At 41.8% G+C, this 26,274-nt stretch overlaps 1 protein-coding gene across 9 annotated transcripts in view; it reads right to left on the minus strand.

Moving 5' to 3' along the window:
- ST7 (suppression of tumorigenicity 7) overlaps nt 1-26,274 on the minus strand; it is a 151,768-nt gene that overhangs the window by 53,732 nt on the left and 71,762 nt on the right. For 5 of the 9 annotated variants that reach the window (XR_005104436.1, XR_005104435.1, XM_037388983.1 and 2 more), the window contains exons 2-7: nt 17,945-18,027; nt 11,846-11,926; nt 8,078-8,237; nt 3,398-3,452; nt 2,712-2,827; nt 1,462-1,537 (exon numbers count right to left, since the gene is read on the minus strand). Coding sequence is in view for 7 of the 9 variants with exons in the window: in XM_037388983.1 (XP_037244880.1) it covers nt 1,462-1,537; nt 2,712-2,827; nt 3,398-3,452; nt 8,078-8,237; nt 11,846-11,926; nt 17,945-18,027 (571 nt within the window). In the remaining 2 variants the exon portion in view is untranslated. Of the gene's footprint in view, nt 1-1,461; nt 1,538-2,711; nt 2,828-3,397; nt 3,453-8,077; nt 8,238-11,845; nt 11,932-17,944; nt 18,028-26,274 lie in introns of those variants that run through there. The other 4 variants (XM_037388984.1, XM_037388986.1, XM_037388987.1 and 1 more) reach the window with 3 other exon arrangements.

Raw genomic sequence — 26,274 nt, forward strand, 5'->3', positions numbered from 1 at the left:
CCAGTACTTTCTGTGGGCAACCTAGCTGAAAAGCAGCTTGGCAGAAAAGGTCTTGGGGGTCCTGGTGGACACCAAGTTCAACATGAGCCAGCGATGTGTCCTTGCAGCAAGAGCAAATGGTATCCTAATGCTCAGCATTAGGAGGACTGTTGACAGCAGTTTGAGGAAGGTGATCTTTCTCCTCTACTCAGCACTGGTGAGGCCACACCTGGAATGCTCTGTCCAGTTCTGGGCTGCCCAGTACAAGGGGACATGGACATACCAGAGTGAGTCCAGTGGAGGGCCATGAAGATGATTAAGTAACTGGAGCATCTCACATATAAGAAAAGGCTAAGAGAGCTGGGAATGTTCAGCTTGGAGAAAAGAAGGCTCAGGGCGACCTCATCAATGTTGGTAAATACCTGAAGTGAGGGTGCAAAGAGGATGGAACCAGGTTCTTTTTAGTGGTGCCCAGTTACAGACCAGAGGCAATGGGCACAAACTGAGACACAAGAGGCTTGCTCTGAGCATCAGGAAACACTTTTTCACTGTGAGGGTGACTCAGCACTGGCACAAGTTGTCCAGGGAGGCTGGAGAGTCTCCCTCCTTGGAGATATCCAAAAGCCAACTGGAAATGGTTCTGTGCAACGTGCTGGAGGTGGCCCTGCTTGAGCAGGGGTGTTGAACCACATGCCCTCCAGAGGTCCCTGCCAACCTCAGCCATTCTCTGATACGTGAGTAGAACTGGATAGGCTTATAGCTCACTCCTGCAAAAGCCTTCTCTGCTACATGCTCTCTCAGTTAAACTGCTGTGCAGGAACAAACAATTCTTTTTGACCTTCTGATGAAACATGTAAAGGACATTCTGTAAGGCACCAGGTTATGGAATTCGAGAATGCTGTAATCTCTGACAGCAACCTAAGGGACTCTCTCCGCTTTGTGCACTTTGGCAACATATATACAGTTTGCCATGCCAGTAAAGCATCGCAGCACTGAGTTTATTTTGGGATCTCAGAATACTACGCTTCTTACTGAGAAAACAGATAATGGACTCAAAGACTAAAGTCCCACAAAATGACATCATATTCTCTCAGACTATGAAATGAATATTTCAGAAGGTGTTTATGAGTCCCTTCTTTCTTGCCTCTGTTCCGGATGACTGACAAACCCCAAAGGGAACTCTCTAGCCTATAAATGCATAGTTCGTATGCTCATTAGGAGACAACTTTATTAACACTTCGCTATGCTGATACAAAGCCCACTGACATCAATGAGAAGACTCCCATTGTCAATGCTGCCCTAAGGATTTTCTGAGTGGCTAGCACAACATGCAGCTGTGCTTTTTTCCTCCCGTTGCAGGCCTTGCTGTGACAGGCCTGTAATCATCATTAAAAATTACTGTAGCAACCCCCCCTGCCTTAAGCTATCATCAAATGGATTTTTAAATGACAGGAAATAAATGTGAATGTTGTTGTCACTCACTCATTCAATTCCAAAGCTTCATGTGCTGCAGAAATTCGGGCTTGGGGGTTTCTCTCTCTCCAGGCTTTTTGCATTACTGTTCAATAAACAAAGCAGAACAGAGGCATATCAGTCATTACAGCATTAACAAGCAGAATCTACTGCATTATAACAACAGAATTTATTTTGCTCAGCCTGACTCACTCCACAGCACTCAAAGAGGTCAGTGATCCCTCAAAATAATCATAATAGTCATAATCAACATGATATTTTTGTCCCAAATACTCAGCTTTACTCTTTCACTTAATTAAACTCTTTTTCATAGGAAAATCTGGCTGAGAGATCATGCCATCTGCACTGTCACGTACAGAGGCAAGAAGCAGCTTTTTCCTCTTGGAGTAGCAGATTCCACAGGACACAAAAGAATACAAGGACAGTTAGGATTCTTATTCTAGTTCCTTACTGTGCTGTTGCTTGAGGTGAATGTTAAATGGAAACAACATCCAGGTTAATCAGACTGCCTCATAATTAGCCCATCAAGTTCAGAAACTAGGATTCATGTTTATCGCGTGTTAAAAAAGCACAGTATGTTCTCTTTTGTAATTATGCCCTCAGAATGGAGTGCCCAACTGTCAGTATCTCTCCTTGCCTAAGAGACAAAGATTTGTCTCTTCAGAGGCGAATTCTGATGATCAAAATCATTGTCGTGCATTTCAACATGTCACAGAACCAAAGTCTGCGTGTGGACTTAACAATAAAGGCTTAACACAACTAAAGCCACTTCTATCAAATTCAGCTGTAAATGTGTTGTTTCCGTTTTCTACAGAGCTTCAAACTACATCTGGGAATGAAACACAGGACTCAAGTTTTACATAAGCTCTCTCTCTTCTGTCCGCATAGACTAAATGGGACCTGGATAATGTAACTTAACATGCCACACTGCAGCCAGAGGCAAATTAAGCTATATATGTTTGAAGCCGCTGCAAGAAACAGGGAAAACCCCAAATCTTTACACTTGCAAATGGTACCTTGAATGACTTCAGCAAGAAAGCAGAACAAAATAGTGACACAAATTAGATAGTTCATACCTACAAAGATATTTGTTCAGATCTAGAATTCTACAAATACAACAGCAACGATTTTCCAGGCATGATCAGACTTTTGCCTTTCCTTATTCCCTAGAGAAATGATGCCTGACTGCATTTTTCTTGCACCAGTTTAAAACAATCATTAACCTATTAGCAAAACCAGTTGTTCACAAGGTTTCTTACTAGCATCTGCAGGCCGTAAATGATCCGTGTCACATGTAAAGAATGTCTGATGGTCCTGTGCTGAAAGATTCATATCATAGTAAGTCAAAGGTTCTCTCCCTGTTACCCATGTATACCTGAAAACATGCCAAAAAAGAGACATTTTGGTTAATGAGGTCACATTTGGCAAAATGAATCTAGAAAAGAATCCTAGACATTAGAGATGGGCATAGCCTAGTAAGGTCACCCAGCCAATCTCCCAACCAACACATGTTGCATTTCGCTGTACTGTGATGGAGCGACAGTAGTTGAACCTACGCTAATGAGGATGTTGGAAAGTACACACTGGAAATTGGTAACACACATATTCACACACTAAGACTGCATGAAACCTAGATGTAATTCATTATGTTGTTTTCTATAACTGATTTGAACAGAATTACTGCCTTAACAGTACCAAGTACACCTGGTAGGTTTTTCCTTTTTTTTTATAGGGTCACTAAAAACTGCAGAAGTAACAAGTGCATGAGCATGAATTTAAATTCCTTTTCATTCAGAAACATTTTACAAATGACAGAAAAAACCTGGCATGAGCACATGTCCACAGTTGGTTTTGTTTGTCCATCTCTGAGTTAGATTAATGGATGTGCACAGCCAAGGTCCTTAACCCAGTACTATGCCCAAAACCGTAACACTGTAGCACTTACCGATTATATTCAGCTCCTCTGAACAAATTTAAAGGATTTCGCCAGACTTTGCATTCTGTTATAAACAGAAACACACAATAATGAATCTCTCTCACATTACAATGGTACTTGAGGATTATCAGAAACATCAGTTATCTTCTAATGAGCCTCACCAAATGACTTATTTATAGGGGAAAAAAATATCAAGAGCATAGAGATGCAGGTAATCAGACTGTTCTTCCCTTTTAAAATAATAATTTAATTATAGATTAGTGTCAACAAACATAATCATTCCAGACAAATAAACACTAACAAAGCTCCAAACACCAGATGAAAAGATAATACTGATTAGTGCCAGGACTCACATTTACCGTAATGCAGAATTGAAGAGGGATCACACTGGGTTATTGCAGTGAAAAACAGCAATTAACTTGGTCCCTATGGACTTGTTATTTCCACAGAAAAAAATCAGAAAAACTGTCCAGTTAATACTGTAAATCACCGAGAATCTCAGTTACACTTGCCAAATCAAATTCCTCTTTAGCTCATGAAGTAAAAAATACATGGCAACATCTACTGACCTTACTTAAGTTACAAAGCATACTAGAGTTGACAAAGGATGTTGAAGGTGATTGGCAGAGAAAAGTTCATTGCATTGCAAAGGTTTGGGAACACTAAAAGCATTTCATACATTTCTTTCAGGGGGAAAAAACCTGTCAATTCTTCACAATGCAGGCAGGAAGAAACTAGAAAATCCACAACAATATAATTCAGAATAGAACTTATCAAAACCCAACCAAACACGTAAAAATGAATTTCTATAGCTTTTGAAAAGCTGAGGTCTTGATTCTGGTTTTTCTTCCTTTAACACTAGACTTGTTCTCTTCATTTCAACAAAGACAATTCACTCCAGTGAAGCTGAGACCAGAACCAAACCCAATATCTGCACAAATATTCACCAAGAGGCAGTGTCGTTCCACCACAGATCTGCTACTGGATGACCCCTCACATGGTGCTCTGCAAAAACTCATCATAGAATCATGAATCGTTTCAGCTGAAAAAGACCTTCAAGATCATCAAGTTCAACTGTTAACCTAGCACTGCCAAGTCCACCACAAAACCATGTCCTTAAGTGCTGCATCTACCACGTCTTCTAAATACCTCCAGGGACAGAGACTCAACCACTTCCCTGGACAGCCTGCTCCAAGGCTTGACAGCCTGCCAGCATTTCACCAGCTGCTTTCCAGTACCAAAAGTCAACCAGCACATTTTCCCCTACAAAATCTTGTGACATTGTTTCTACACAGATCATAGAGACGGTTTTCTGGTGGGATATTGAGGCAGCAGGGTATCAAGCCTTCTTATACGACATGCTAAGTGTATGCCTGTTCCCTTTATGCCTGTTCCATTAAAGAAAGGGACAGAAATACAGAACTGCAAGTCAAGACCTTCTCTTTTCTCCTGAATGCAGCTCCCGTTTCTAAGTGTAAGGCTAAAGTGGTATGGAGAGAAAGCATTTTACAGAAATTATCTGCAGTAACATAATGACACCCACAGCTACACAAACACTAGTGAAGTGGCAAAGGAGGTGGGCCCTCAGCTTGCTGCCTACATCACCTAAAACTATGTGTGAAACAGAGACAGGGGAATGGGAAGAGGTTTGGGAAGAGCGAATGCATTGATTATACATCTGCATCTTTCAACTAACCACTTCAGGAGGTAGCTAATATTAGAAAGTTCCACTGGTTTACTCAGCAGAAGTGCTTGATCAACATTCAGCTGTTCTGTTGTGCACCCAGACAGTACGGCTGTTTGACAAGCTTCAATCTGACAATTTTTACATAATATGACTTTCAAACTATCATAAATATTAAATCCACATCAGCCTTCTCAGTTCCAGAGGTACAATTCAATGGTTTGGCTTACTAGTTGCAACCAAGAGGATTAGGCAACTATTTTATCACAGTGACACCATTCTTTTTGTTCATCTTATTTAAGTGGTTATACTTTATCCAAAGTATGCACTACTTCAGCACTGTAGCAGGGAAAGGTGGAATTGGAGAACAAAAAGAGGAGGTGAAGAAGGGATTTTATTACCACCTCCTGTCCTGGGGGTAGAGTTTGACATCTGTCTAGCTGGTTAAACATGATGTGTTTGTTCTTTGTTGTTTTTGTCTTGGTATCTGCTGGTACTGTGGTCTCAGTACAACAACCACGCTTCTGACGACAAAGCTATATACTGCAATATTCTACCATAGTCAAATATCTACATAGGAAAACGGGGTGCGCCAAGTGAAAAAGCCATTTTCACCTTGTTGGACAGTGAAAGAAATACCCCAGCACTGACGCAGGGTAAACTGAAAAGGCTGCCTTACCTGTTATGCTACAAGTAATAAAACTGTATCCCTTATTTTATACAAGCAATTAGGGTCTACTGAAGATTAATCTTTCAGCTCCTTGTTCAATGGTCATGTTTTGAGCATGCTATCTTTCTGAAGGCACAAATAACAAGCTATCTGTACAGACACACTATCCAGAGACACTGTGAGAGACCCAACTCACAGACTCAAGTGCCAATGCACTGAAAGGAAACACACTCCTTAACTATTTCTTTACATCAGAAAAGTCAAGATGCTTGGGTGAACCTCATTAGTCAAAATACTGTGCCTTCTGCTTTAAAACAATGAGTTATTTCAGAGCTGCTGAAGTGTGACTGAGCACACTGATGAGTTTTCAGGTGTTTCCAAGCCATCCCATGCTTTCTGCCAGTTCATCCAAATCTAATATCCTGGACGACGCAATGCTGCTATTCACAGCCTCTCCTCGGATGGGAATGACAGCAGCTGAATTTGCTGTGCTTAAGTAGAAATACTCAGCAGAAAGCAAGGGATTTTGAGGCCACCTATTTCATTGAACTTGTGAGTTCAAAGCTAATTGTTGTTTGCTTGTTTTCATGAACACTGAAGAGCAGAAATAAAATTTGCCAGGTACAGAAATAGGCACCTCAGCTGCTAAAAAATAATAATAATAACTAAAATACATATTTTTTCATTCAGTTTTCTGCACTTGTTAATTCTGATATATTTTAAAAGCCTGCAGAGGAAATAAATTTAATGAAACTGTACTTGACTCTAGGTGCACATCCCTAATGAAACCCAAATTAATTTCTTAGCATTAAGATTATGGCCTGTATGGCAAGCTAGGGCCGAAACAGGTGGCCTTCATTTCACAGACGAGGAACAAAAGCCAAGATGCTCCTGCCCTGACTTTCCTTTTGCAGTGGGCATCTCCAGCTCAAGCCAGAAGCAACACCACTTCAGCACCTTCATCACCCATGGGCTAGGTCTTCAAACCATCCCCCCCAGGTAGCTGAGTCACCCAAGCACAGAGACAAGCTCCCCTGGGACTCCTCTTCAGTCTGCAAAGATCAGTGCTTAGGGGGCTGATTCATTTTAGGCAGGCTGGCCTGTCTCTCAGAGGAACCATCCTCAGGCGACCAGGCACCGGAATCAAAGTGCCTCAGCAGAACCCCAAACCCTGTGACCTGACCAAAGTGACCTGCAGGGATAGTCCTCCTGTGGCAGAGTTGCAACAGGACTCAAGCTGCCTCAGTTCACACTGACATCTTCCCCACCATCACATGAGAGCTGATTTCTTGTGATTTAACATTTCTTCACCAGACCAAGTAAATATGTGTCCATTACAGTAATACATAAACGCACGAAAAAATGACAACTTGTACATTTATACTGGTCATGTAAGGCTCTCAAAACACCTCCTCAATCACATGCTAATTCATAATAATCACACACACTAGAAAAGAAGCCAGAAAGTCAACTTTAAAGGTTTGAATGGCTCAGAGTCAGACACCTTCAGCCTGACTTGCAGCACCCACTCCTTGCACTGAAGCTCCTAGCGGCTTTGAAGGCCTGGAAGCTCACAAACATTGCAAATGCCAGAAATCAGGGCCCCTAAACTGGAGGCCTTTTGTTAAAACCTGAAGGCGTTATGATGTGTGCAAAGTCACAAATCAAATCAGTAGCAGAGTCAGGTACAGAACAAGCCTTTTAGCTATCGAAAGCCACTGCGCTTCCACTTACTCGAGTGAAATCCAAACGTTGTTTACATACTACTTTCATGATCTAAATAATCAAGCGACACAAAAGCAGATGGGCATTCTTCACATCTTTTTCTGATGTTTTTGGTTACAACTTTGTTATTATTCAAAATAATTTAAATAAAAACACTGCCTGCCTTTAGAAACGATGTTGCAGAAAGAGCATGTGCAATTTCGCCGGGCTTTCAGAACACGGAGGGAACAGATGCACTGGCAACACAGCCTGAGCAAGGAGCACGGCATGGATTTGGAAAGATATAATTAGCCAGAGCAATTAATGAAGCAGCTCTGCCTTTTATTTGACGAGAGAACAAGTTTAAAGGAAGCCTCATCTGGTCTTACGGCTTCAGAACAAGATGGTATTTTGTACCCCGCGCCCGCCCCGGGGCTGCTGCCAAGCCGGGCCCGGGGCAGCGGTGGGGCGGGAGGGCCGGCTGCCCGAACCGGCCGCTCTGTCCTCCCTCGGGCATATAACGGCCATTCCCCCCCCGCACTGAGTGAGCCAGGGCACGGGAACCTTCAGCTTTACACCGCCTGGGAAGCCGAGGGACAGGCGGCAGCTGCCGCCGCCCGCCGCCCCTCACCTGAGACGCTCTGGCGGCTGGAGTCCGCGTCCCCGTTGGCGGCGCTGGCGGTGCTGGGCGCGCTGTTGTCCACCCCGCCCAGCAGGGGGCGCAAGTGGCTCACCGAGACCTGCTCGATGAAGGACGTCCCGTACTTGCGGAAGTACCACCACTCGAAGATCTGCAACAGACAGCGAGAGCGCGCCGCGTCAGCGCCCGCCCCGCCCCGCCCCGCCCCGCCCCGCCCCGCCCCGCGCGGCCCCGCCCCGCCCCGCCCCGCCCCGCGCGGCTCCTCAGCCCGCTCTCCCGCCCCTCAGCAGGGAGGCACCGGCCGGCGGGGACTCGGGCCTCCCCCCGGACCCTGAGGGAGGCACCGGCCGGCGGGGACTCGGGCCTTCCCCCGGACCCTGAGGGAGGCACCGGCCGGCGGGGACTCGGGCCTCCCCCCGGACCCTGAGGGAGGCACCGGCCGGCGGGGACTCGGGCCTTCCCCCGGACCCTGAGGGAGGCACCGGCCGGCGGGGACTCGGGCCTTCCCCCGGACCCTGAGGGAGGCACCGGCCGGCGGGGACTCGGGCCTTCCCCCGGACCCTGAGGGAGGCACCGGCCGGCGTCTGCCCTGCCCGAGGAGCGGGCCGGCCTCCCTGGCAAGCAGCCAGCCTCCCCGGGGCATGCCGAGTTGGAATTTCGTAACAGTTCGTGCCGAATCCGGCAATTCGCTTTCAAAACCTGGTTTACAGAGAGTGAAAAATCTCAGTCTCGTCAGCAAAGAATGTTGTTGGAGTTTTTTGTTTTGAACGGGGTTTTTTTTGTGGGGTATTTTTTTTTTTTTTACCCAAAGAACCTTAAATGAAATTATTTATTTCAAAGGCGTTTAAAATTGTTAGGAGCATTCCTTTACATTTACTTTTGGGAAAAGAAAACCAAAAACCAACAGCCCAGCAGCTCAGCTCCATCCCGTCTGACATCAACGGGATGCTGCAGTCAGGAGTACACTCTCCCCTCATCTTCCCCGAGCTCCCACTGCAGTCAAGGGAAAGTGAGGAAAAGCAGGTTTGCCTGTTTTCCCAGTAATGCTTCCAAAGGAATTAACTGAGTTTAATTAAAAAATAATAAAATAATGTTACTCCAGGAAGCTGAATCCTATTCCTTTTACGATTTTTTTTCCTAACTGCACTGTGTTTTGTTTGGTTGACTTGGGCTGATTCCAAATTTATTTTCAGGCTTTTGGTTCACCTAGCAAATCGGAAAAGATTTACAGAGCTCTACTCAGAAGATCATTCCACAGCCTAAAAAACCCCCTTAACTGAAATTGTATACATAAATATGTATCTGTGGTATTTTCACAGAGAAATTACACTTATTTCAGGAAACTATGTAAACCTGCAAAGGAAGACTATTTCATATAAACAGAGAAAAGATTTTAACTGTAAAAACTGTAAAGACACTTATAGTGAGTTTGTAAAATGAGTGTATTTTGCAGTTCCACCTTAATCGTCACCCAAACATCTATACACCAACAGAAACAAAAGCAAATCAAAGGGTTTTTGAAAAATGGTTATCTATTAATTCTTACTACAACTAGACACAACCAACAGCGAGTGCAATGATTGTGTTCACATCATTGCCACCATCAGTGTGCTGCCAAGCAGGTCCTGGTGGGCCAACCAGGAGCCAGCAGGCTCTGGAAGACCTCTTAGGAGTCCACCTGCTGCAGAGAGGTTCAGGCTGGGCTCCACGCTCTCCCACAATAGTTTTTCATTTTTAAGTTCTCTTGATCTCTTTAAATAATTGAACTGACTTCTGTGTCCATGGGATTGTCTGTAGGCAAGACATACTTTTTTTTTTTTTTTCCCCCTCTCCCTTTAAAGCGTTCCATAGGGGAAAACCAGAAGATAAACCTTCTGGCATAGCAAGAAAATGTTCCTTTCCAAAGGATACTCCAAGGCATTCTGCACTGGGGCTTCCCCTAACTTCAGCTACGTTGTTCAGGCATCTAGAGCACTCGTATGGAGGAAGCCTGGCCCTAGCTGCACTGGAATGGGGTGGGCATGCAGCTGGTCACCACCTGAGACAAGTTCACACAAGAGGGTGCAGCAACCCTGGAAATCACTGGGTCCCCAAAACAGTCTAATGGGTCTTCTAGGGCACATCAGCAACAAGAATGGATCAGTCTAATGAGGAGAAGACAGAAGGGCTACGTGAACACATAAAGGTCACAAGCACTGGGAAGATAAACAGATGGTCACAGAGAAACCTGAACAGAAAGACACCCAGCCGTCTGTGACCTCTACATCCCAGGCAGATCACTGAAACCCCACACAGCCTGGACAGTTCCTCCTTACACAGGCACCACGGTGTGTCTGTCACTGTACTTGGTCCACCAGCACACACTTGCAGGAGTGCCCAGGTGGGACGGCTGGGAGCTAAGGACAGAATGTCGAGGCTCTGTCACTGAACACTTGCTCTGTGCTGCTGATACACATCCCCTGGTATACACCACTGCCTCCACATGCTGGATATAGGGGACAAGGAGCTGGCACAGGTAAGCAAGCTTTTTTAGCTGTTCTTATGCTCTTAGGCACACACCACCTACTAAAAAGTTTAGAATTTAAATATGATCTAAGAGAGCATCTTAACCTAAGCAGGCAGCATGTGGCTGATCATTACAGAAAGGCTGTGCCATAAAGATAGTCACAGATCTGCTGTGAGCATGTTTCTGTTTTATCTTTGGAAACTTTGAGGCTTGAACAAATCAAGGCACCAAAGCCACAGTTCTACCTACCCAAGGCCTCAGAGAGAGTGGTCGTTAGGAATCGAAGATCACGGTCTTACATTGAGGCAAGGGACACTCAGTAAGACTATCACTGTAATGTAAGTGAGGGACTGAAGGCTGGATGGTCAAAATTCTTAGCAGTTATAGATGTATCTAACAAACTTTGTACTTTCTTTAGAAGAAGTATAAAAAATTATATTTCAAAATGTGCTAATAAATTCCTGCTCATTCTTTCAATGCTAATCACCTTCTAGACAAAAAGTCAGTAAAACCCAGAAGAGGAGAGCGAGCAGCACAAAAGCATGCTTGAGCCCACTTGCCCTTCACAAATGTACACCGGCTGGAAAACTGTCACACTGAATTTCAATGAAACTGAGAGTACAAGCAGAAAGAATGTATATAACTATGTGGTCACTACTACAGTTCAGCTGAGGGACAAGAGCTTGCTAGAACATAGATACAACTGTAAGTCTGCCTCCCTAGATTTACATATATATTAATTACTTTAAACAATGGCATTAAAGCTCATAAATTGTTTAAGGCAGCTTTGAAAAATATTAGCAATGTTGAGTGAATCCAGTGCCAGGAAACATCAGCCAGATCATACAGTCTCTTAGAAATTAAAGCCATAAATCATCATCATAATAAGCCTTTGCTTGGAGTCATTTGTTCGGGGTGTATGAGAAGGTAATCTGTAATCTGGTACTGAAGTCAAAACAATACATTCTCTCCCACAATTTCTGCAACTTTCTCAGACAGCGTCAGCTGTTTTGAAACCTGATTTCTATAAATCAAATTTGATTTCTAACTGTACCAGCCAGTTTGAAAGCAATGTAAAGTCAACAAGCTTTTGATGGTTCAGCAAATGAGAGATCATCTGGCAGAGTAATAGCTGACTATGAGGATTAATTACCCATTGAAAGAGATCTTGATCAGAGAGGAAATTAAAAGGAAAGATAATTTCTGCACCACTTCTGAAAGAAAAGGCCACCTCATTTCTGTCATATACATACAGTGGGAAGGGAGCTCATCTTCACAGACCTTGTCCCCTTCACAGCAGTGGCAAACTTCTCTGGGATCTTTCTAGTTGGTGCCTGTGCTTTGAAATCAGAAAAGGGTCAAAGATCTCCAAACCCTCAAGGGATCTTTGAAACCATTATGTCCACAAAGGCCAAGTTAAAACCCTGTTCTGAATGTTTCCAGCTTTGTGTATTTAGAAAGCCCAATCTAGAATTTTTACTTTTTAATCTGGTATAGATAATGCTTAACGTAAGAGTATTTGATTTTGGAAAATCCTTACTGATAATTTCATGGCTATAAAAAACCAACTTGTAGGTGACAAATATATTTGGGTTGAGAGCTGGTTAATCATGCATAAGTCTTCTTAATACATTTCAGATACTTGCTTTGGACTTTTTTTTTTTGCTTTTGCTTCTCTGTGCAGGTACTTCGCTGCCCCTGTGCAATGAAAACATTAGTCATTCCCTTTCTTATCTCTGCTCTTGCAGACAGACAATCCCAGATTTTATTTCTCTCTGTAGCAACAAATCTATTCTGCATCATTTTGATATCTGATCTTCCTGCCTGTTTTTTCAGAACAGATATTCCATCATAAATGCATCAATTCACAAGGGATGATTTTGATAGTAATTCTCACTAAACCAAGTAGTGATGTCTACCAGCGATCTGAATTATGCTTTTCTGTCTATCACATTTGAGACAGGCATCCTCTCTTACAGCGAACACCCTCTGTAGTCCTCTTCTAGTGTGAGTGCATTGAGCCTTCAACAGAAGCACTAAAGTTGCCAGCAACTTCCACAGCTCCAAGTTCTCATTCAGCTTTGTAATTAGGGTTCCACATCTCAGAGGAGTAAGATTTGGAGCGCTCTTCTAATATAAGGGGTGGTTAACAACCGATCTAATGGATATAAATAAAACTTACTCTCTTGAGGAACAGGATAACGATAGCACAACTTGATTCCATGGTTAAGCCTATTTGATACATAAAACAGGACCACAGCACAGGTTTGGCAGGCTCAGTCATTTGTGATGTTTTTTTGCTAGCACGCTGCCTGGCCTGTGCCAACTCTCCCAGGCAATGACTGGGCATGCTCTAGGGACAGCACAGCCCAGGGGCTGTCCCTAGGAGAAAGTATAGAAAAGATCATCCTGTTTCGGTAGGCAAGTGTTTATCCGTATGGGTGTGATTATACAATGCTACTTGCCTTCTGACAAAGCAAGCCCCTGGTCTGTTTTATTTTAGCTGTTAGGGGTAGCCAGTGACTCAAGCAGATCCTCCTGTCCTGCTCAGCTTAGTTCTAGGAAACAGTACACCTCTGACCACGCTCTCAGTGTTTTTACCAACAGTCTTGAAGGCTATGCAGCCCCCTTCCTTCTGGATGAAATGCACCCATTTAGCATCCTCTTAGACTGCTGCTGGTTACCGAACCCCCACTTGTCTTAACTCAAGGAGTCAGCATGAGAAGATACATGCAGTGCTAACAAGCAGCTTGTTAAAAATAAATAGCTATTTGCTTACACTTCATCTACCTCTGGAAATACAAAAATGGGAAAGAAAATAACATATTGCCTGGCCTAAGTATAGTACTTCTCTCAAATTAGAGCCCAGCTACTTATGATAACTCTTTCTTATCTGTGGACTGCCTTACAGCCTGCCTTCCTACAGACCCCTTCCTCTTTCATCTGCTCCTTGGCAAGTGTTTCCAGTTTCTTAGAACTTCCTATAAGGATTCTGCCCTCTCTGACCTGTCAGCCTCCACTGAGCAGAGCAGAAACTTTGAACAATTGCCACGTATCGCTTTTCAGCCACCAAAGATTGTGCCTGCACAATTGTCTTACCTTTCTGGAGCCTGTGGCAACACCCAGAACTCAGTCACCTTTCTGCCCCTCTGCAGCAGGCTACACAGAGGTATTGAAACAAGCAGAACAACTAATATCTACAGAGAATAAGACAGGTCCCTTCTGTGTTATTCAAGTCTCTCACAGACTTCCTGGACTGGTACCATTGGTTACCAAAGGCTGGGACTCTCGCATACTATACATTTACTTGAGTAGTAGCAGACAACCCAGCTGCTCAGTGCTAGCCAGTACGTAGACTCAGCACTCATGCTCCACCTCCATAGACTGGCTTTCTAATCCTTCTCTCAGAAAGACCTGGTATTTGTGCATTGCAGAATGTTTCTCATGGTGTAGCAGAAAACTCTTATTATTGTCCCAAGCTCTGCAGTAGAATCACGAGGCATTCCTGGTGGAGATTGAAGACTGGGGTTCACTTCTGCCTGTACTTTGTTAGAACGAAGACTCCATCAGTTTGTAGAGCAAATATCACGCACACTTGCTAACCAACTTTCACTCTGGTGATAACTGTATGTTAAATACATGGCCTTATTTGCAAATCTCAGTGGCATTTACACAGTTCCAGTTCACAGCATTTACTGGACATCAGTTGTGTTTCATGACAGTTTTATTACCCTACCTGTGGAAAACCTTAGCCTCTCAAACACCGAATACAATGCAGCTCATTGTGTTCTGTGAGACAGAACCCTGTTTTTTACTGGATTAAAAGTAATTGTGGTGGAACCAAGTTTGCAATACAATATTTCTAATGGAGCCTGGGATTTAATTTGGTTCCTGTTTTTGATTTTTGCCAAAAATAGTGCAGATAAATTGAACACATGCTAAATTGTTCATTTTAAACTATGTTAGTCAAGTAATTCTTGAGAATGCTTGAGACAGAAAAGTATTTCCTGTACTGTTCTAAGCTATCCCGAAAAGAAAAAAGGTCTGAAATCCTTGCTTCATTTAAGTCACATTGCCTACAGCAAGGCCAGAATTTTACCTAAAGAATGAAAACAAAGTAAGAGACAAAATAAGATGGGAGAGTAGTGTTTTGCAAAGGAGTCCCGTAGCATGCAATTGCCCAAAGCTGAACTCTGCAGTCATTGCTTCACAACCCAAACATGAAATAGGAAAAGCATTCACTTTCTCATTGGTTACCACACTTCTGAAATGATGGAATTTTCCATCATTTCATAACCTGCAGTTCTGTGATTTCTCCTTCTGATTAGGAATTGCAGCCAGCTGATAATGGAAAGAAATCTGCCAGACCATATGGTGGAAAATTCCAAGGAATATTAGTACATCTAGTCTGGAAAATACCCAAGCAATGTAGATATGACAATAGAATGTTTATTTTATGAGAGAGTTTCACTTAATACCATGTAACAGGTGAATGTGTAGTAATGCGGGCAATACAGCATGTTACCGGGCCATTGGTAAACAGCAAGATTAATAAGAATAATTAATCTGAAGCACAATTGGGCTAGTGACAGGCTAGCACTACCTCACTAGAACTTACTCAGCTGTCTTTCCTGATACATGGTCTGTTCAACTTGCAGGTTCTTCTCTCCTTGACTGTGTCTGCTGAGTTCCTTTTCCATCATCCAGTTGACAGACCACATGTTCCTCTCAGCACAGACACCAGTCCCTAAAATCTAGGGTTCCTGGCTGTTACCTTCCTGGCCTATGTATCCTTTGCACACTTAGGATGATGGCATAGGAACAGCAGGCAACAACTGATAGCAGTAGTGAAGGTCCACAAAAAAGTCTTTCAATCTTCTTTCAGTCTGTGTCTACACCTCCATCACCTCACTGTTCCTTCAGCTTGTTCATAATGGACTTTGTCATGCAGCATTTAGTGATTTTTTTTCCAGTTAAGTCTAATCTCTTCCTGGGAGGCTTCTAATGCTGCCCTTTTGCCCCTTCCTCGTATCACAGTCTTGAATACTCCTTGCCACTTCCTTCTTGTACTTTCCATCAAAGTACAGCACTCAGAAATGTCTTGCTCGCAAGTCTCCTGCTGAGCTTGCTCCTCAGAAATTACCTTCGTGACTACAGTATAAAATCTACCTACATTTGCAATCATGCACAGAATTAGTTACAGAATCTACAGAATCTACAGATTCTAATCTAACAGAATTGGACACAGAATTCAGTCACAGATAATTTAGTCTCTCTTCAGGGTACTTTGCTCCACTTTGATTCTGTAAGGTATTTCCATAGGGCACAAACTGTGTTTTTCTTGCAACCTCCTCCCACTGCCTTCACTCTAACAACAAATCTGGAATTGTGCTTGTGGGACCCATGTTATTTCTGTCATTCCTTCTCATCTTGATGGTGGGGTCCAGCCTTTCAAACATTTCTTCTTTCTGGCTGACAGTACTGAATGTAACATTCAGTATTTTCCTCCCATGCATTTGAGTAAGTTGTGCTGAACCGAATCCAAGTCTTACAGGTCTGGCTTCTGTTCATATTCTGAAAGATCTGCTGGTGTCTCTGAAGCTCCATCCTGTGCTTTGAGGATCAAACCATATGAGAATGAAGAATGCCCAAGGTGCAGACATTAAGTAATTGCCTTCTGCTAGCTACAAGGAAACCTCAGAACAAGGCACAGCAGCAGTGCACCTGATGCTTTATACCTGGCATCATCTAAGTGATGAGAGTCTCACAGGCATTCAGGAGTCAAGGACACCATTTCTTTGTCTACATCAACTACAGGCAATGTGTAAGTGAGAGGTGTGCGTTTCCCACACCAAACTGATAAAGTTTAATTAGGAACCTAGTTTCTTTCGAGTTTCTCTGAGGTCAGTAGATCCGAGGCGATGTGAACAAGCACCTAGCCATGTCTCTCTCTTTCCACTTACCGTTACTGTAACTACACTCCTACACAATTGGTCTCATTGGTCTCCCAATTACATGCCTAGTTTGGTATGGTGAGGAGGGTCTTCAGCTTGTATCCAGCATATTTTAAATGTGTACAACTTGTTTTTAGACAAGGACCTAAGACAGATTGAACAAACAAGACTAAAACAAAGAACTCCTCCCTCAGAAGGGGAAGTGCAGAGGGAGGTGCTGATGTCTTCTCCCTGATATCCAGTGATACGAAGCATGGGAATGGTTCAAAGCTGTACCAGGGGAGGTTTACAGTGGACATTAGGAAGCATTTAGTTACTAAAAGGGTGGTCATACACCGGAACAGACTTCCTAGAGAGGTGATCGGTGACCCAAGCCTAGCAGTGTTTAAGAGGCATTTGGACAATACCCTTGACAACATGCTCTAACTTGGTCAGCCCGGACTTGGTCAGGGAGTTGGATTAGATGATCATTCTCTTCTCTTCTCTTCTCTTTTCTTCTCTTCTCTCTTCTCTCATCTAATCCTATCCTATCCTATCCTATCCTATCCTATCCTATCCTATCCTATCCTATCCTATCCTATCCTATCCTATCCTATCCTATCCTATCCTACCCTATCCACGTAAGTAGAAAGCCAGCTGTCAGCAGTGAGGAGACAAAACAGCCCAGTATAACACCCTACATATACCATGCAGATTCTTAGATTTTTTTACCTCTGTTTGTTTTTATGAAGACTGAATAAAATCCAGAACAAATGCTCTGCTTTGGACTCCTGCATTGTGATGGTATTATGATTCATTCCACTGCATTGATTTGCACAATGAAGCCCTTGGGGATTACATATGGGAGGAGGGTTTTTTAAATGATTTAAAAATACTCTTCAGACCTTTAAGTAAATAGGCAGATATGTACCTGAAAGATTTTGAAAGTGAAGATCTGAAATAATTAGCTCTTGGAATCTTGGCACCAGAACTGGGTTCGTTGCTAACATTCTGCTCGCTGTTTCTCTGGTAAGTCCTGCTGTAACTTTCTAAAAGGACCATGCTAAGCTGAGATAGTTGGTACCTCTCTTCTTTTTACTGGCCTTTTTATTTCTGTAGTACTTGTCAATAGAAATACCAAACATGCAACCACTTGCTATGAATTACTATAGGGCTGTTAGTGGGGCACGCTGTCTTTCAAGACTTGTTTTATTCAGAGGCATAGCACTGGAACATTTTCTATCTTTTTTTTTGTTGTTCCCACGGAAAAAGTACAAATAAAGAAATACAAATTTTATACTGCAGAAAGGCAAGTTTAAGGAAAAAAAAAAAGACACCTATTAATCTGGATAAAGCCTGAAATGCCATTCTGGATAATGAAATCAATTTTTAAAGTGATATAATATATCTAGTACTTACCAAAATAAGTCCCGAGATTAGTGAGGAAGTGCCTGTCAGGGCAACATAGAACTTGGGGGTTAATGTGTTCAAAAACATACTCACTGAAAAAGAAAAGAGAGGAAACCATGAGTACAAGAGCAGGACATATTCTCCCAACTGCTTTTCAACTACAGGTAAGTTATTACCTGAATTTTGATATAAAAGACAGTTTAAAAAACATCCTGTCCCATCTGCCTAACCTCTGATAAAGCACAGCATTAGATTGCCACATGCAGAATTCTGTTTTCACAACCGAGTCAATCCCAAGGCATTGGAAAACAGTTGTACACACTTTTGGGTCTTCCCTATTCCAGTCAGCACTCCACTGACACCAAATTCAGGATTCCCCATGATATATGGAAGACATTTTATTATCTGCCTTTGCTAGTCTGTTGCAGTTAGAAATCTTAGGCGTTGATCACAATGTCCTGCATTCAACATTGTCTCAACATCCTGTATGACCTCAGTGAAACTATCTGGACAATTTTTTTAAAGCCTTTTACTTCTCATTACCTTGGTTCCTTACTGATAAAGTAGAAGATAACAGCATTTCCCTAACTCATTGCACTGCATCAAAGTTAGTGGACCACTCAGTATGCCCACAGTGAATAAATTCATAAAACAGATTAGGACCTAACTGGCTTTCTGATAATTAGGAGTGAAAATCATGGTAGCTGTCCAGCTTATCTGAAATCTAGGGCAGAAGCAAAGCCAGACAAACCGCAAGGAATGGCAATTCCATCTGTATGGGTTTCTGGAAATTAAAAGAGCTTTTCTAGTCATATACTGTTTTGGAAGCTGCTTAGAGAATCACCAGGTAATTGTGCTCAGCCTCCCACAGAAAATCCCTATGACTTTAAGAGAATAAAATAATGTTTTTAATAGGTTTTGGATCACTCTACAGAAGCTACTAGAGAGAATTGAAGCTCTTCCACTAAATTCTAGGTGTTTAAAGAAAACCCTCAACTTCCCGTCACCTCCATCTTCCACAAATTACAACATTCTGTGTTAAACTACATGGACAGTTAGAACATCTTCTGTAAAAAAATCTACTAGTCTCATCCTTAACCAGTGCCGAAGTATTACTCATACATATATACATATATGTATATACACACACATATATTTGTATATATACATGCATCCATGACTCAAGAGGGAGCTGACAACAGTTAGCAGGTAAATTTAAAAGTCTTGTAGCAGACTACCAGTCATTACAAAATGCTGATGAAAGACCTGGATATGTAGGTGGAAGGCCCTCAGTTCATTCTGTTCCCTTTAGAAATTACACTTACTGAAATTAAATAATATGGAGCCAAAGAATGAAGAGAAGACAACAGCAGCAGGATACAAATCATCAAACATATGATTAATTTTCCATGACCAGTAAAACAGAAAATTGTTTTCCAGAAATGCATCACTAAAAGAGATTGAAAGCCTTCAATTCAGCTGCTTTGTTTGGGTTTTGGCTGCATATTTTTGACATTTTTTTCTTGGAAAAGCCATAAACTGTTAAAATGGAAGTGTCATTTTCTGCTCCACTGGAGTGGCATCAAGCTTCAAGCTGATATAGTAAAGAAATGGTTTGGTAGGTTTTAATTCCATAGTACATTTTCTTTCACAAATGAGCTGGATGCTAGATTCTCAGCTAGTGTAAATCAGTACAATATTGCCAATTTTACTGATTTATGTCAGCTCCGGCTCAATAGTTGGGATTTTCCCACATCTTTTTTTTTCCTTCCTCCTTTCCTCCCTCCCTCCCTCCCTCTCTCTTTTTTGCTCTTTTCTTTCCTTCCTTCCTTCCTACCTTCCTTCCTCCCTCCCTTCCTTCCTTTCTTTCCTTTCTTCCCTGCTTTCTCCAGCCTCTATACTGGCTAGGAAGAAGAATGGAGAGACTGAAATAGCTTTGGCTTCTACCAGACACCATCAGTCCTTTACAAGAAACATTCCTCATTCTGGAATGCAAATGTAAGCCAAAGACACAGTCAAACTACGTCACTGGGGAAATTTCAGACCCTCAGTGAAATTACTTCATCTGCTTAGGTCAGGATATTCCTGAGAGAGAATATGGTATGATGGGACATAGATGTCCATGTCCCCCATGTAGCACAGTGCTGTTGCAGTGCCAACAATAAGATGAAAAGTGAAGCAGCTGGAGATGTTACAGAAGTGCTTTCTCCATGGAATGCTGGAATTTTTCCTATTAAACTGAAAAAAAATTTCCCATTACCCTGGAAGAAATTTGATTTCCAAAGCTGTGAAGCCACCTCAGTCTCCTGTGTTTCAGAAGATTCCACATGACCATATCCATTGAATAAGAATATAGTCTATTTGCTTTAAATCTCTAATGTCTGTTTCACTAAGAAATGCTGCAAAGAGAACAAAGTTTCTCAAGCAGTGATCAATCGTTATCATTACTTATCATTACTGACTGCCATCAATAAAATTGGCTTTGGGAAATACATCCCCATTTGGAAGAGCCCTCTCAACAAATTAGCTCCATGGACCTCATCAATGGAGTAGAATGACTGAGGCTCTTAAAGAATGCTGTCAGCTTTATCACCACTCCTCTACAAGCAATGTATACTGATTTTATAGACAAATTCTGGGATTTCAGCGGAGACAGGATTTTATTTATCTGTCATTTACACCACTGCTACTACTTTGTTTGCATGCATACTGGTGCTCCTTCATGCTCTTTACTACAGGCTGCTACAATTCTTCACTTTCACAGCTTAGTCATGGAACTGGCAAGGTAAACAGGTATGGTGCTGGATGCTTTTAGATTGTATGGGCTGGACTCCCAGCTGCGTGGAACAGCTCAGTACATTTGCTACAGCTGCACTCAACTACCAGAGCTGCTTACATGGACTGTATCTTCCTAATTCTTTTCCCATCTTTATCCCACTCATTAAATATAAGAATCTTGTGTCCCATTACGAAAATTATCAACTTCTGCCAATTATTAACTACTCTCCCAGTCCCTCTGTCTACGTAAATATTTTTAACAAAAGCAAACACTTTCTAATAGGAAACACATCCCCAAAACAGTAAAACTAAGCACTGGAGGATCTGTGGTCAGACTATTTTTATTCTGAAGTCAATGAGAATTCATTGTTTCAATGGAAACTACATTAAGGCCTAGTTCTCATAATACTAACCCAAAAGTAAAAATTAAACCACTTTTGGGTTATCTGATCTATGTCATTATCCAAAAGAGAACATTTCTTTACATTCAGCATTCTCACACTGGAGAAATCATTATTATATTCAGTATCTCTGTCCTGTAGTGGACTCAGGTTTCCTTCAGTGTGCTGCAGTAAACTAGAGCCATTAGATAACGCTAAATGCCCATCTGCCTCCATTTGGATAGCATTATGTTTCTCCTCTATTTCCATTTGATGAAGTAGCAGGACTGAGACGCAGAGTTTTCCGAGAAATGACAGCTGAAGATACTCAGAGAAGATGACTGCAGAACAAATAAGCCAAGCAGAATCACCACTGAAAGGTGGTACTGTATGTCCTTTTTCTGAATTCGTAACACGCCAGTGTATACCTAATTATTTCTGTCCACAAAGGGAAGATGATGCAGCTATTCAGCTTGGAGTGTCATCTCTTGTCTGTAACTTGGTAGGACTTAAACAGGGCAACTAATGAGTATCTAGAGAAAGAAACCTGCTTGATGTTCCTACAGTGCCAACTCTTCTAAAATTACTGTCAAATCCCAATTATTTCCACAGGCTTTTGACGACCAATGATTTATTTTAGGTGTGTTAGTAGAGATGATGGAAGACAGTACGGCCTGTTTTGTTTTGTTTTGGGTTTTTTTTAAGAAAACCAGCATGACCTATAAATGCTGTCTAAACAAGACAAGCATGTCTGCTTATGAGAGGCTCCTGGCCTTACAAATGTCTACCCCCTCTTTCTTCCCTTCTGTTTATTGCTTTCATTTTAATCATGCTTGAATCATCCACAGGAAGGCACAATTTACATTTCCAAAGGTGCCTAAGTTACATGGGCAAAGAATTCTATCCTATTGTATAGTATCTACGGACGGACTCTTACTTCATTGTTAACTGTGTATGCTCACAGAGATGAATTTACATCCTATTCAATTAATGCCAGACAAGGTAAAAAAGCACGTAAGTCATGTTTAATATTCCCTGTTGAGGCTAATCAAAAGAGGTGATTGAAATGTTCTTGAAAGCTGATCCCATTTCATTCCGTTATATATATTATTCACTGCCAATACTCGTGATTCATTCTGAAAACAGGAATAAACAAGAGAAGAAAATCCAGATATTTTTCAAGCAAGAAAACCCTCAGATAATGTAAAATCTGTCACTCAAGGTGACAAAACACTATGTCGCTTTACAAATTTCTTCAGGGAGTTGAGGCATTCAGATTTCAAGCATGTGAGGAACCACACTAGCAGGGAAATCCTGGGGTTAAACTGCTCAAAGTATCATTGTGCTGCTGTATCGGTTAATTACATTAGAGGAACATTAGGGGAGGGAGCACTGCAAACTACCTACTATTCCCACATGTGGATCTACTAAAATGAGAGCCCCGTTACCTACTTCTGAATGTGAGGCTATGTAGCTTGCACAGTACAGTGCAAATAGAAAAATTAATAGCAATGGTACATAAATCATATACACAAACAGATCAAGCAAAGACAGGACCACATCATTTATGGCACTTCTAAGAGGAAATATAATTCCCTGAACAGAACATTGTCTTAAAATAGAGATAAAATTACATATATCAACAACTTAGTGTAAATAAAAAGATGCACTGCACAGAATTTAAAAAATCAAACATAAACAATCCAAATATACTGAAATACACATAAAGACACAGGTCTTTTTGTGCCAGTATCTCTACGCTCCTAAGTGAGACAAGGTTTCTGGGTACAGCAGTAACTTTTATAGGAATGTATAGCCAGAAAACATAGAAAAGCTTTTAGTCACAGAGCAATTCTAGTGCATTACTGGTCCTTAAGTGCTAATGGCTACAATACCTGCGTCACTAAGAAGTTTTGCTGCACTTTCTGTCTCCACCCTCCACAATATTTGCTTGGTATGCAGATCAATGCAAATTCTTGTAACACCAGTGCCAAGAGCCCAAATCCTTTAGACAGGTGACAAGCTAAGAAACCTATCGCTGCAGACCTTTGACACAGCAATTCAGCATCTTCTCACTGCACCCATCCATTCAAGCTGGTGTTCAAGCATGGTACAGAGGATGCGGCAGTGACTGGCCTGTTTCACAGGGGGCTTCATCATGGATTAAAGCAGCTCCCTGATTCAAAGTTGCTGCAGCAGTGAAGAACTCTTCTGCCACAGTGTCAGCAAAGGCTGCAGATTAAAGTTTAATAAACTTATGTTAATAAATGTATAAACTTCCCCTGAGTACGAAGCGCTGCGTACTCTTGACTTTAATTGAACTATTTATACATAACCTTTTTGAACCCTCAACCCATTCTACATAAGAACGTTAACAATACACTTCAGGAAAAGCATGCTAGGGTCAGGCTGAATATGCATTATGTACTATGGTGTCCTCTAGCTCAATATAAATACAAACCCCATCAGATTTAAAGCTAGCACAGTGCATTATCTCAGGAAAAAAAACCCCAACTTTCACCATTTACCAGGGTTTTCCCTGGGAAGCTACCAAGATTTTTTTTAACTTCTTCAGAGTTCTTGAAGAAATTACCAAAGAAGAGATAAGCATTCAAAAGTTTAAGAATGCGGCGGAGCGAGTTTCATTTTTACTTGTCCCAAATGCTATGCAACTTCCTTCTGTAAGGCCTTTTGTCTAGGTCCATTTTCAAATCTTGAAAAAATTTGTCACTCCGAAATGAACACATGGCCATTCCAGGCAGGAACAGCTGGTGTCTCTGTGCTGCACACAAGGAAATCCAGATGCCCACTCACTTTGTTCAACCACCTACTCTTGTCCTAAGGCTGAATGAGAGTCACATTCCGATGTCTGGAGCCTAAGCTAATGGCCAGTGAAATTGTCTGTTGCTCTCTTCAAATGCTGGATCACAGCCCACGTGAGAGAAAATGGTGATGTGCCAAAAGCTACCTATTATTTCAGATAAATAATTAACTCAGATTAACTACATAGTTAAGCATAATCAATGTTCTGCCCTTACAGATATTTCTAGTTAGTGAAATAGAACTTTCTGGACTAAAGACCACTGCACTCTCTCTTCCATGTTTCCACATCTTAAATGTAGGTTTCCCCTTTCAACTGAGTATCTTTACCAAACCAAAAAGGAGAGCGAGTAGGAACGGTCTGCAGAGAAGTTGTGTATCATGGGAGAGGCTTTCAGCCACAAAGCACAGCCCAAAGAGAAGAAAGAGTGGAAAACAATACAGTGCCAGTTCCAGGTCAAAATAATTCAGATTCATTTACTCATAACTGAAAAATAATTTTGAACATTGCACATGATGGCAATAACATTCTCTCCACTTTGTGACCCAGTGGCCCACTAAGCAAATTATGTCCAGCACAGAAAACTGAAACAAATCTTAGCAAATTCAGTCCATCTTTTCCCAAACAACCCTGCCCGAGGATTGCTAGCAAATTCAATTTAAACATTCTCAACATTTTAATGCATTAAGTATCTGAAAGCCAAAGTAACACAATGACCAATGCTGGCCTCCTTTTCAACACCAGGTCTATATTCATGTTATAATGTCCAGAAGTTATCAGATCAGTAAAAATTCTGGCTCAGTCCTAGCAGGAATTAGTCTGTGCTGGTTCTGGAGCTTTTGGGACTTACATGAATACATTGTGTCCTTCAGAATGCATTAACTATTCAGCCTGTTAGACAATAAGATTGCTCATCCCTACTGAGAATAATATACAGGCAAACTTAACTGATAAGAGGCAAGAACCATCACAGAACTGAGGGCAGAAGTATGTACAGGTGAATCAAGGAAAACAGATTTGGAAGAACAAAACCCACTTAGACACTACTGTGACTTGGGAAACAGAAAAGAAAACCAGATTAGAGTTAAGCAAGCATTATACAGCGATGAGTTAAAAGAAAATTAAAAACCGGAATGGTGATAAAAATAACCCGTGCAGAAAGAAGATAGAGACAAGAACAGTAAAAGAAAAAAAAGACACGTAACATGAATGTAAATAAAGGCTATTTTTACTTTAGCAAAAAATGGTTTGTGATTCAGAATTACCTTTTCACTGGGAGAAATAAGACTGCCAACACCGACAACTTAGGTCATTTAGGAAGAGATACTGTCAACAAATTAGTCCCTGGTTCCAAATACAGCCTGAAGCATCGTCTCAAAAACTAAGGCACTCAACACAAGATGTTATTATAGAGTCTTACCCACCGCTATCTTTTCCCAGAATTTCCTGCTAAGGTCAGCTGCTACACCTTCCCCCAGGAACAGGCAGGCTGGATGTAAGGCACAGGAGGCACCATACCCACCCCGAGAAAAACATTCTCTTGTGAATTTAAATGCTAAAAGCAATTTAGGATGGCTCGACTCAAGCACAGTATTTTGCTATTCTGTTGGTCTGAGACCATGACCTTGTGGATTTGGGGAGAATAAAAGTATGGAGGAAAAAAAGATCAACTTTCCCGCATGAAAGCAGCTATTATAATGCAAATCTGCTGCCACACAGTTGCCTCCGCAAAGGGACAGGGACAATTCCTCTTGCTTTCACAATGCAGTGGTAAGATGAGTTAATTACACAGCTCCTGTTAATTGCAGAGCATACGGCATGAACACCACCACTTTCTAATATATTGGCAGCAAAAATCCTGTTTCAAAAAAAAACCCCAAAACCCACACGTTTCCATTTAAAGAAAACAAGGGAGAAACCATTTCCATGGACCTTACAGCCCTTAGCTGCCAGGGACTGAACTACTCTGCATTTCTTTATGACCATCACAGTGTCCTAATGCTAAAGGCAGACTCCTGGTATCAATATATATAAATGGAAGGGAGGAACTGGGCCAAATAAGAACGAGGCACAAAGAAAAAGCAATGACATATTGAGTAGAGATACTAATATTTGGATTTTTAGAGATGTGGATGTTTAAAATCGGGATGTTGCCTGGTTCTTGGTTCTAGTCAAATTCTCTTGCAACACTTTCAAGCTCACTTCTTCTAAAACCAGGTTGCTTGCGAACTGATTTGAAGCGCTGTCATTATACATGTCTACCCTGAAGATTTTAAAGTTCAGGAAACATATGAGTCCTTGTCTTGATTTTTACTTGTGTTGCACCGCCTGAGTAAGTGCTCTCTCAGGTTTGTGATCGG

The sequence above is a fragment of the Falco rusticolus genome, chromosome 5 (genome assembly GCF_015220075.1).
Source record: "Falco rusticolus isolate bFalRus1 chromosome 5, bFalRus1.pri, whole genome shotgun sequence".
NCBI classification, from domain to species: Eukaryota; Metazoa; Chordata; class Aves; order Falconiformes; family Falconidae; genus Falco; species Falco rusticolus.